At 37.6% G+C, this 13,450-nt stretch overlaps 1 protein-coding gene and 1 pseudogene across 1 annotated transcript; both read right to left on the bottom strand.

Annotated features, from left to right (window-relative positions):
• Positions 1-7,040: 7,040 nt before the first annotated feature.
• LOC142175875 (F-box/LRR-repeat protein At1g67190-like) lies at positions 7,041-8,164 on the bottom strand (annotated as a pseudogene).
• An 897-nt stretch (positions 8,165-9,061) lies between these two features.
• Positions 9,062-11,672, bottom strand: LOC142175874 (protein FRIGIDA-like; the record flags this gene model as incomplete). The annotated part of the gene is given in 2 exon segments (XM_075242883.1): positions 9,062-11,389; positions 11,391-11,672. Coding segments are annotated over 2 exon segments (1,341 nt in total), but the record flags the coding sequence as incomplete, so codon positions are not given.
• Between the last annotated feature and the right edge of the window lie 1,778 nt (positions 11,673-13,450).

Genomic DNA, 13,450 nt, shown 5'->3' with positions numbered 1-13,450 from the left:
AGCGCAAAAGCTTCAATAAGAGCCTCTTCATCTGAAGAATTACATTATTCATATTCGTACTCCGGAATATCTTCAGTTTCACTCTCTTGTTCTTCTCCATAATTAGAATTATAATCACTCGAATCCTTCACCTTGTCATTAATCATCCTATCAGCAGCAACATCTGGTTCCGGAATAACCACATGAAGTGGAACATTCACAGCAAACTAGGATTTCAAAGTTGGACCTCCAAGTTAATAGCTTGTACTTCAGTTGTCTTAGAAGATCTAGGCTTTAATGTTTCAAAATTCTTCTTGTTAGAACTAGATGGTATCCTCTGCTTAGCTGAAGCATCAGACTTGCTCAACACTTGCCTTGATTCCTCATTCTCTTGATGTTCACATGTCTCTTCTTCCACTTTTAGTTGTTGAAAAGAGATTGAAATAGGAACATGACTGTATGTGATGTTGGGGATATTAGATCGCATATTCTGAACTATGTTGTCTTCATTAATCTTTCCTTCTGCACTAGCCTCTACCACTACAACATTATTCTTTTGTAGAAGCTTTTCAAAAACTTCCTTAGCTTGTTCAATTTTCTGTTGTTGACAATTACTAGCAGATGGTCTTGCTACCCATTTCATCTTGTCTTTCCTCCGCAGCTTGGTTCTAATCCCTTGCTGGATTCTCTGTCTGTTCATCACTTTCTTCTTCTGTATAGTTGCCCCTTTATTACCAACAGGTAGTTGATGAACTTGAGGTAATTTCTTGTTTGCTAGTTGAGAGAGCCTAGGTATATCACTAGTGGATGCAATTACCACTTTGTGATTGCCCCTATTATTAGGAATAACATTCTGCTTGGCAGAGATTACATCTGTATTAGCTACAACTTTAGGATTAACACTTGTTGATGCTTTGTTAGACACAACATTGTCTCCAACTAGCTTCTTGTATCATTTTTGTTGGGTGCTAAGCATACCTCCTCCACATGACCTTGATGTCTACAAGCATAACAGTAATCCGGAACAAAGTCATATTTAATATTTTGCCACAATCCACCCTTCTCCTCTCCTCCTTTCTCCTTGATACCCACCCAAATAACGTGTATAGTGAATTTAAGTGAAAATACACATTTAACGTCACGGAATAAGAAGTGAGAAGATGGCCATTATATGTTGTTTTTTTTTCGGGGCCATTATGTTGTCGAATGTTCAGTCTTTTGTTTTTCACATTATTTGATGATTGCAACTTCTTGACTCTCAAATTAGTTCAATCTTCAAATACTCATTCCAATTAGGACACGTCACGTTATCAGAATATACAAAAACGAACTCTTAATATATACTACTATATGATCTAGATGGTATTTGAAAAGTTTTTTTTTTTTTGAGTGATTCTTCTTTATCCTTTGAACAAGTCTTGTAAGCAATTGAACGAGGCATTCCTGAAACTTGAGACCTTTCGAACAAATTGATAACTCATCTAAAGAGTAGCAGACCATGGTTCATGCATATAGAGTATAAAAGAGGAAGAATTAACCTAAACAGCCGTCCGCTTAAACTTAAAATAGCCAATAGATGAATATTATATAAATAATTAATATGGCTGGCTATTTGCGTAAAAATCTCTATAAAGAGCCACTTAAAGGAGATATCTTACTGAAATTCTATTGTAGATCCTTCTGTTGTAATAATATCTGCCTCTACCATTAATACTTATGTTTAGCACTGGAAGTACAATGACTTCCTCACAATGTTCCTATAAATAATCTTGGTTAAATTTATTTTGCAGTTAGCACCATCATTACTAGAAGTAATATAAGTACAGTCTCCACTTAATTAATCGAATGAATATTGACTAATAAAATATAAGATTCTTGAACCATTGGAAGGAGAAACAAAGTTCTTAAAGCAAGATGTCAATCATTTTAATATATCCTACTCAAACCTATATGTAGAGCCTTGTTCATGTCAAAACTATCTTGAATAAATCAAACAATTTATTAAAAAGATCAACAAGCAAAGATAAAACCAACTGCCACCTTGACAGCTACAAGTTCTCTTTATAAATACAAGTGATAATAACATATCATATGCAGTTTAGAAGTGTTTGAAACTCTTATCAGTATGCCAGATACATGCTGCTACCTTATCCTTAACTGGAAAATAATAAATGTCTATAAAGTTAAAGCTACTATTCTTTGATCTGAGCATACCAGCCAATACATTAACTAGATAAGTACAAAAAGTCAAACTTCACCTGCACTATGAAATACAACAAAAACAAGTTTTAAATGTGGATACCAGATAATGTGTATCTGCAGCTCAGAAACTAAGATGGAAAGTTAGAATTTTGAGAAGATGGGTGCTTTTGTTAAGAAGATCAACATGTTTATTAAGACCAAATAACGGATCTTAGGCCCTTCATCTTTCGACACATAAGGAGCAATTTGTTCTAAACTGATTTTCTAACATGATTAGGCCAATAACAGAAGTCAGAAACAGTTAACCATGGAATTGATTTGATAAATCTCCATAGCTATATGTTTTGATAAACGCCTCTATATGTGGATTTAACGAAATCCTACATCAATTGCTTAAGAACCAAAAGATAATGACAGCATTGTTTTACTATAATACCATATATGAGAGACGAGCACAGAATATTTATTTTTATAGGGTACAAAGGAGAGAGGAGATGATGAAACAGAGACTATACCATATATGAGAGACGAGCACAGAATATTTATTTTTATAGGGTACAAAGGAGAGAGGAGATGATGAAACAGAGACTTTTACTTCAGACTTCTAGAAAAATGTTAAATCATGGTTTTCAGGATATGTCAAATTCCTTGACATTTACATGAGAAGAATCAAAGGCAACTCGCCAGCTCTCGTTTACAGTATTGACCAAATCTCGCTTTCAGAAATATAATATCACACACTCAGCCACTTAGCTAGGCAGGGAAGAAACATCGACAAAAATTAATTCCTAAGTCAACAACAACATGCCCAGTGAAATCTCACAAGTGGGGTCTGGGGAGGGTAAGATGTACGCAGCCTTACTCCTATCCTGGAAGGGCAGAGAGACTGTTTTCGATAGACACTCGGCTAAAGAAAGGATGAAAAGAAGTAATGGCAACAAATAGTAACAAGAACATGATAAAAGAAAACCGAAGCAAAGGTAGCAATGAAACGGTAGGTAATAATAGCAATCTAAGAGTAAGGATATCAAACTAGCACTAATGCTATCGAACAGAGGAAGACAAAGGGAAACGCTCTCCTACCTACTACCTTTCTACACTAATCCTCAACCTCCACACCCTACTATCAAGAGAGTCATGTCCCGCCTAATCACCTCTCTCTAAGACTTTTTAGGCCTACAGAGGTGGATCTAGAATTTTTTGGACATGGGTGCACCACTAAAAAAGTAGGGGGAAAAGTATTAATTGGGAACTGATCTTTGTTCCTCAAGGTAAATAACCCAATATACAACCAAGTGCACCATTCAATCATTTTGGAGCATGGGTGCCAATAAATAATATTAGACTAATTCTAACAAATACGTACATAAAATACCTAGTTTAACAGTAAGACCATGGGTTCACGTGCCCCATGATTGGGGCTATAAATCCACCCCTGCACCTACCCCAACCCCTCCTCATACCCACCAAAGCTAACCTCTTACACCTCTTAACTGGGGCTTTTATGCTTCTCCTCTTAACATGACCGAACCATCTCAACCTTGTTTCCCGCATCTTATCTTCCACAGGGCACTCCCACCTTATCCCGGATAACTTCATTTCTAATCTTATCTAACCTGCTATGCCCGCACATCCATCTCAACATCTTCATTTCAGCTACTTTCATCATAAGTCAAAAATATTAATTCATAGGCTGAAGGTCAACTACTAAACTCTTCACCAACAAGAATATCATACTCAAGACTCTCAGGCTGAATGGCCAAAGATCGGACAATTTACAGCAAGCAACGAATTACAACCTTTTGTAGGCAATCCATACAAGAAAATCTCAAAGTTCAACTTACTTTTATTGAAACTAAAATGCAAAAAAATTATAACATTTTATACCACCAGGGGGCCAACTAAAAAGAGGCAAGTCCAACATTTAATCATAAAAATGGAGAGACAAACATATACAAGTACGCATGCCCACATAGACTCCAGTCAACAATTGAATAGATCATCAAAACAACAAACAACAACGCCTCAGATCTAAACAAGATAGGATCAGCTACAGGAATCCTCACTGACAATCCATTTAATTTCATTCTCAGGCAAAAGATACGAGTGTCACACTTGGGAAAAGAGGACGATGCATGTTTGAGGAATTGAGCCCTTTACCTTAGATTTTCCAAGGAACCAGAGTTACCAGCTGAAGTGGAATCCTTTTCACAATTGAACAGATCATCACAATACTAAAAAGTGCTTCAACAATTACACTTAGGAAATTCAATAAAACTTGAGACAAAAAAATAAGAAAGTAGAAGCTTTCAATTATTCTATTGTAAAATGTTGTAAAACGACTAGAACAAGACAATAATGATCAAACACGGTGGAATATATATATTAATAAAGTGTTTCAAACCACCATGACAAACAGTGGATCAGGGCATAAGACCTGTAGGTCCTATTAATGAGCTCAAATACATATGTGAAAACAGAGAAGCATAATGTAAGAGTTAAAAAGCTATAGTTATCACCTCTTGAATGCATTTTAGATGAATATGTAATGTAGAAATAGTGATCTTAAAAATAGGTGAACTAGGATCTGTCTGGTCTTCTGGATGAAAATAGAAGAAAAGAATTCAAGATGTCAATTTAAAATCCATACAGGTAATTAGCACTAGTCATGATTACAGCAAACAAGAAAACTATTTATGAAGCAAGAAAAAGTGCAGGTGCAGGATCACTTCCTGCTTCTGCGTTAAGGGCAAGAACTGTTAGAACATGCAATATAAGGAGACAGACTGCTGGCACCTGATTTGCACTATATGGTACACTAGCCCATTTGTTCCAATCTTGTCTAACTTTGCTAACTCCCCCTTCTCAACCAGTATCTTGTTCCTTCTGCGAACACGTCTTCCTATACCGTAGAGGTCCCAACATTTGAGACAGTTATCACATTAACAGGTCAAATTTGAGCACATACCATTCAGTCACCAAAAGAATCGTAGTAATATACATCACCATGAAGTCATCTAAATAAGATACCATGTAATAACGTACAGTGAAGTAAAGCCCACAAAATTGAGAAGATAAACTACCAAATGAAAAATATATTTTGATATGAGGCGTTCTCACAAGATTTACAAAAAAAAAAAGAGAAACATAAAAGATACTCATGACATTTAAACATAAGAACAATATATTATCAAATCAATAGGACAGCCTTCATCAAGAGGTTTAGGAATATCACACGGCGAAGGTCATTAGATGCAATGCAGCATACACAAAAAAAGACAGTTCACCATTAGAAACTCAGAATATGGTAAAAAACAAGTAAAAACAGATAACAAGTTCCATGAGCAGCTCCTTCACCTCTATGATCAGCTCCTTCACCGCTATGATTTGACATTATTCCTTTCCCATCTCTTTTTCTAGCTTAGCTTTCCTGTCTTTTCTTTTTCTTTTTCTTTTTTGGTTTTGGGGGGGGAAGGGGGGGAGGGGGGATGATCTTGCTGTGGGAGCTTTATCATAATTGTATAGCACTACAAACAGAGGCGGAGCTAAAAGGTTGGTTCAAACTCGGTATTTCTTTAAGAAATTCATTGAATATATACAAATTATTAGTAATTTAGAACCCAATAACTTAAAAAGAACTAGAATTCCGAACTCCTAAGCTTCAAATCTTGGCTCCGCCTCAGACTATAGCTGCAGATGATTGCTCTTTCTATTTTCCTTGTAGTTCATTACTCCATAAATAGGAACTCGAACAGTCACGTGCTAGTGTAGTAACTAAGAGAACACAATTTCATGTTCAGTGACTAATGAAATCCAGTCTCCTAGAAAATGTATCCCATATGTAAATATTTGGATGTCGGTACTTTACAGCAATAGAAAGCAAGCAATTTAATTTCCATCCAAAAGGTAATCCAGTGGAAAGGATCATTAAACAGAAGAGAATCCTAACTTCTTTTTCACTTTGAATCAACTAAAGGGGAATCACAAGAAGATGATAAGAAACTTCATTGGAAAATGATTCAAAAATCTCAACCAGTTCATTTTATAATATTAGTAACAAATTATAGAAAACAAGAGAGGAACAGGCTTGTCATACCTGCTTCTGTTATTGTAGATTTAGAAGATTCCACATCTATGTAGGTTTCTAATCTATTTATATACAAATTGCAGATCCACATGCATGTATCTCATCATCAGCTGAACACTATGTGTGGGAAAGCTGGAAAATCTTTGACACTCTAAAATTACTAAATGAATAACTACTTTACTAAGATTAGGGCATCTTTGCAGCAGACCAGCAACCCAATGTGTAAAAACATCATAATTGCTATCAAACTCAGCTCCAATACATGACATTCTCTAACAGCCTCATATTCATAATTAAATACATATCAAAACAGGAGCCTTTTAATTTTTTGATGATTTAGACAACATCTGATAGAACTTAACCAACGTATTCTGAAGTACCTAACGTCTACAGACTCAAGATTATGAACAGCTCACCAATGTCAATGTCGCAGGCAGTCCGGTGCATTAAGCTCCCGCTATGCGCAGGGTCCGGGGAAGGACCGCACCACCAGTGGCGGAGGTAGGATTTCCGCTAAGGGGGTTCAAAAAGAAAAAAAGTTCAAAAAGATTGTAGCTAGTGGGAATTGAACCTCTGACCTTACAAAGGTTTTGAACCCCCTTGACCACTAAGCTATGCTTTTAGGCTATGTCAAGGGAATTCAAAACTTAATATATAGAGGTAAAAAACAGATTTTGCTTCATATATACAGTGTAAGTTTTCGGTGAAGGGGGTTTCCGCCCCCTAAATCCGCCCCTGTGCACCACAAGGGTCTATTGTATGCAGTCTTATCCTACATTTCTCCAAGAGGCTGTTTCCACGGCTCGAACAGCTCACCAATGTCAATGTATTGACAATAATATCATAATTCTTTAGAACACTTCAATCTTCATTTTGAAACGAGCTACAGAGGCTCAATTGCACAATCTATTAAGTGGAATTTTCAAGGCTGTCAGCCTCCAATATAAATGTGTCCAAACATATTGCTTCAATGCAATGCTCTTCTTTGTCGTGCTGTTCAGATCACCAGTTACTTTTTTTACAAGAGCTAACATTTCAATCTTTGGACAAACTTTCAGTTACAAACTAATATCTAATGCCAAAACACTGATATAAATCAAAGAAAGGAACTTGAGAAAAAGGAAGCCTTGATTAGGTTCGACTCCTATATAAAATTATGAGAGAGAAACAACATTTCCAGCTTCAAAAAAAAAATAGTTCAGACCATTGTAAACAAACATTCCAAGGACCCTCGTGTACATGAACCAAGCAACCACAGTGGAAGCTAAGAACTAATCATTATCATCCATCAGTACAGATAACCAATTGTTTGAAACCATTTCTGAGAAATAGGTATCTCCGGCCTCGAAGGGGATCCTTTAAAGTTGATGTATTCGAGCTTTTAAGTTCTTAGTACGAAACTATGTAAGTTATCTCTAGATTTTGTTGAAATTTTAGTAATATACTTCACGTCGAAATACTTGGTTCAGATGAACGAGGTAGCTAAGGGCTGCATCCACTCTTGTCTGGCCTACTAGTAGTAAGATCTCAACAAATAGGCCACTCATTAGAATAGGCATCGAGAAGTTTCAGGCAAAGAGTGATATCATGGCAACGAGACTATAGGAGACTGTATTAGCAGGAATCTTCTCACCACTTCCTACACATTGCAGAGGGTAGAATGGTATGGCTGGCTGACTCAAGTGGGAGAGGCATATTCCCAATTGCCTCAACAGGAAGATTATCCATACACTGAACCAAGTAAATAAAGTAAGATCTCCGCCACAAGATGGACTTCCCAACATAAGCTTAGAAGTCAAACAAAATACAATCCTAAGAATTTATAAAATATACCAAGCCATTAGTATTATCCTTGTGATTCCATAATCATCATTTCGCAGATTAAGCAAGATTGTATCTTTTTCTAATTTCTTGAACAATTGCTGTGAAGTTTCAGCAAGCGAATATGAAACTACATAGCCTATGTCCACCAATGGAGAGACAAAACCAAACAACATTGCATCAAATGAGAACTCCAACACATCATAATTTACAGCTTCTGGAAACAAATGCAATTAGCAAACAAAAGAAAAGAATAAGAAACCAATCCACTCAGTCCCAAGGGGATGGTTGAGTAGTTTGAATGTAGAAGTAACAACCTAGAGATCGCAGATTCCAAAAGCAGGTACAACACTGTAGGTTTGCTCTAGCTTTCATCACTGCGAGCCCATCGCTCCAGCTTTCATCCACAGGTTTTTCTAACAATGTATTGTAGTAAGCTGTCCGTGGATTAGTTACGGTGTACGCAAGCATCACCTAAGATAAACCAAACCGTGCAGTCTAAAGCAACTTGTTAACTGAACATAGTGAGATTTACATACCCAATTAATTGAGAATACTGCCAAAAGTTGTGAATGATTGATGTCATCCCACACGATCTCCAAGAATTCTTTTCAAATCTTTCAGATTTCGCTGTTGTGCTCAACTGCCTTGGATTGGGAAGTAATGGAATGAAAATTGGTTGAAATGAAGGGCACGACATGAGACAGAGGAGGATAATCTGTTTACTGAAAATGGGTACATGATAAACAAGAAAGGAACCTGAGGGAGGGAAAAAGGAAAAAGGAAAGAACTGTTTGAAAATCATGTTTGTTTGGGGGGGGGGGGGAATTAAGGAAATGGAGGAGAAAGCAAAGGAAAAAATCAGTTGTTTATCTCTTTTGTCTGTTTTCTTTTTCCTTTTGACATCGTAATCTTAAATCTTTCCAAACAAAAGAAAATTTTGCCAGGTAGAGCTTAGACAGCACTATGCTCCTTGAACATCGGACAGAGACTTTTCTTTTAATCAGGTAAGATGGAATTTCATCCAATAAATATCTAGAGGATGCAAATCAGTATAAAAAATTGTTAGCTCCTGTACTTCCTATGAACATTAGCCAGAGACTTTTAGCAGCCAATGAAACACAAACAATTAAGAGACTATGTGCCTCTAAAGAGACCTTAGCGAAATCACTTCTAGACTGGCTATACTACAGAAAAGGGAAACTAAGGTAAAAAGTAATGCCTGCACAAGCAAAACTATCTCGACCAGTACAAGGAGGATGAAGGATGAGCAGGCGCAGTAGATGGAACAGCATCAACTGCTGGCGAGCCACCGCTTCGGTATAGTGCAGTTGCTGGAACAGTATCAGCAAATTGACAAGTATGAGACACAGAGCTCCAGCCAGCAACAACACTGGGTATAGTGTTTGGCAACCACGTAGAGCCTTGCAAATATGGTGGAGGCTTATAAACATCACCACATATGGTGTTTGGCAACTTCATAGAGGTTTTCAAGTATGGTGGAGGCCGATAAGCATCACCAGATATGGTGTTTGGCAACCCCATAGAGCCTTTCAAGCATGGTGGTGGTGGCCTATAAGCATCACCAGGTACGGTGCTTGGCAACCCCCTAGAGCCTTCTAAGTATGGTGGAGGCTTATAAGCATCACAAGGTATGGTGTTTGGCAACCCCGTAGAGGCTTCCAAATATGGTGGAGGCCTATAAACATCACCAGATATGGTGTTTGGCAACCCCATAGAGCCTTTCAAGAATGGTAGTGGTGGCCTATAAGCATCACCGAGTACAGTGTTTGGCAACCCCCTAGAGGCTTCTAAGTATGGTGGAGGCTTATAAGCATCGCCAGGTATGGTGTTTGGCAACCCTGTAGAGACTTTCAAGTATGGTGGTGGTGGCCTATAAGCATCACCAAGTATGGCATTTGGCAAACCCGTAGATCTTGAGCCTTCCAAGTAGGATGATGGCCTATAAGCGTCACCAGATATGGCGCTTGGCAACTCCGTAGATCCTGAGCCTTCCAAGTAGGATGATGACCTATAAGCATCACCAGATATAGCGCTCGGCAACCCCGTAAACCCTGAGCCTTCCAAGTAGGATGATGGCCTATAAGCATCACCAGATATGGCGTTTGGTAACCCCTTAGAGGCTTCCAAGTAAGGTAGAGGCCGATAAGCATCACCATTAATGGTGTTTGGCAACCCCAAAGAGCCTGAGCCTTCCAAGTGGGATGATGGCCTATAAGCCTAGCTGTGGGAGGCCAATCTATCAAGCAAGGCTTGACCAGTATGACTTCCTATTTGCCCAGGTGTACCATCAACTAGCGTCCCTCCATGAACTTCAGCAGATGAACCTCCCAGCACTGATTTACCTGCTCCGGATACACCCATGACCACAACACCTCCCACGGGTCCTGTCAGTGAGCCAACAACATTTTCACGTATCGAGCCTGCAACAGGTTCACGCAATGCTGATGGGGAGACAGAGTAACCATAAATGAGGCCAGTAGTTCCACCACCTTCTAACAAGGTGCTGTTGTAGTTATCGACATGATTAACAACTTTCTGCTGTTGTGGAGGCCATGGATTTGGATTTGAGGGTTTCATTTCTTTGTTGCTGAAACTTCCAGACGACTCAGTCTCATCAATTTTTCTCTTTTGTGCCATCTTCTGGTCACGTATATTCTTAATCACTTCAGCAAGTTCTTCCTGACCTATATGCTTATCCAATTCATCAATTTCTTTCGCCAAGCGCATTATTTTTACATCAATTTTCCAGTCGGGAAGAAGTTTCCAAGAATCAATCTTGTGACGTGCCAGACATCTGCTGACAGATTTCAGAGCAAACGAGTAGTTCTTTTTTGCTGCACGCACATTAATAGCTTGTGCAACTCCCTTAATTTTGTTCAACAATGTCTCTTCAGACTTTTGTAAAAATGATATCAAGAGTGCCTGAGGGTTAAATCTGCCCTCAACACCAAAAGTATAGACAAGGTCAACTGCCTCCACTACATTTTCCTTCACCCTCCACTCAATTACTTTTGGGATCTTTTCCATGAAAGCACTTGATCTCCTGAGGACACCCGAAATCCCCCTGCCGCTCAACACCAAATCCTTGAAATCCCGATTCAAAAGTGCATTTGGAATCTCGAAGCAGGCAACGAACAACAGCAAACCACGGGCATCCATTTCACTAGCCTTTTGCAGACCTCCCTGGGAAATCAACCTCTTCCTCCATGCTAAAGCTGCCTTCTTCGCCTCTTTCTTCAACCGTTGCTCAATCTCAACTACTCCTTCCCCGCCCTCTTGGCTCTTGGGTCATCATCAGCAAGAAGCACTCCAAAACCAATAAAGAAGCCTTCTTTCGATGGACTATATGTGAACCCTGAACGTGCTCCTCGAGGCAGTCCAGAACAAGCCTCGCTGGATTGGGGGAGAGTTTCAATGCATTGGGGAGTTGTTCACGCAGTCTGTCTATATTGGAGAGATGCCTTACCATGTACTCCTTCAGACCACGACTGCTCATTGTTTCACAGAGCCTTTTCAGCTCTAAACAAGGAGGGGTTTGCACTGCCTCCTCTTCAGATGGTCATTTCACGTCCTCTTCCTCTTCGACCTCTTCTTCCTCTTCCTCTTCGACCTCTTCCTCTTCTTCTACATCTTCCTCTTCCTCTTCAGAGGGTTCAGATTCTGGCTCCGCGACTGGGACTGAAAGTTCCGGTGCTGGCGGTGATGAAGCGGATAAAGGAGTGGTATTACTTGTTGTGTATAGGGAAGAGTCGACTGAGGTCCGGAAAGAATGGATGTGTAGTTGTAGGTCAGTGAAGCATCGTTGGAACGCAGAGAGGGAGGCAGAGAGATTGCGGAGATCGGCAATGATCGAGTTTGTTGCTGTATATTCCAACTCTTTCTGCTGCGAAGCGTTTTCTGCTTGGACTAATTGGGTGGCCAATGGCGACTGTGACAGAGGCATCGCTCCGGCGGAATCCGCTGCTTTGTCCATCGTATTCATACAAAATTGACAATAGAAGCAGCACCGATAATAATCCTTAAATCATCAAACGATTCCTAACCAAATCCGTATTTATTGTATTTGGAATTGAAATGAAATAAAATTAAATTTTCCATCTTGACCGATTTACTTAAAAAATTAAGCATTTTGTAATTTTATATGAAAAGATAAATCGCGACTTAACTAGTCAAAATGTGAATGACTTTTCAACAAAAGTTCCTTAATGTTTCTTTTCACCTAGGCTAATTGGCGGATTACACATCACCTGTATCCCAGTAACTGCATCACAATTACATATTGGCATCACTTAACTGGCAATGGAAGTTTGGTACAGGCTTCAACTCTTCACATGGTCTCGGCCACTAAATTATGGAACATCTATACGAAATAAAAGGATCATATTAACTCAAGTGACAGCATAATAAAAAATTATTTTAAAATTTTAGAATAAAAAAATAATTATTCATAAGATTAAGTCTAGTGTCAAAATACTACAGAACCACTTGATAAATTTTGCAATTATTCATAAAAAAATTTAAACACGAAAAAGAAATAACCAAGTTAAAATTATAAATTCGATAAATAATATACAGAAGTATTATTTATAAATTTAGACAAATTGGAGAATGTGAATAATAGAAAGCTTCTCTCTTTAGACTTTTGAACAAAACACTAAAAGGTTTCTCTCTTTATACTTTTCATGAATTCAAAATTATAATTTAATAAAAATTAAGTGTATTTTTATTATAAGTAAAATACTAAATAAAAAAACTAATCAAATATAGTAGTAAAATAAATATACGAAAAGAGATAATAAATATAATGTTAGGATATTTATAATTTGAATTCATTCAACAAAAAAATTAAATAAATATCACTTAAAAATCTATTAATAAATTTATACACTCGAAGAATTTTGAATAGTAGACAAAGATTTGATAATATTTCCATGAATTTTGTGCCAAGTGTCATAACTAACATGTCAAGTTTAAATTTTTAGAATAAAATTCAAACAAATTTCAAAATTATTTTAAAAAATAGAAGATAGAAAATTAAAACTAAAAAAAACTAAACCTACCAATTTTAAAAAATTAAATACTTCCTCCAACGTTTAAGGAAAATTTAATACTTCCTCCCGCGTTTATTTGGTAGTTTTTTTATTTATTTATTAAATCTTTCCGTGCAAAAAGAAATTAATATTTTTCCCATATTTTTTGTGCTGCAATTTATAATTATTTATATACTTAAAAAAAATTACACAGAAACAAGAAAAAAGAAGAAAAAATAAATCATCCGAAAATTCAACCCACGGCTGATATCTTCCCAAACGTGGGCTTGGAATAACAATTCTAACC

Source organism: Nicotiana tabacum, chromosome 22 (genome assembly GCF_000715075.1).
Source record: "Nicotiana tabacum cultivar K326 chromosome 22, ASM71507v2, whole genome shotgun sequence".
NCBI lineage: Eukaryota > Viridiplantae > Streptophyta > Magnoliopsida > Solanales > Solanaceae > Nicotiana > Nicotiana tabacum.
Note: the sequence above shows the minus strand (reverse complement) of the source record. Positions and strands in the feature narration are given on the sequence as shown.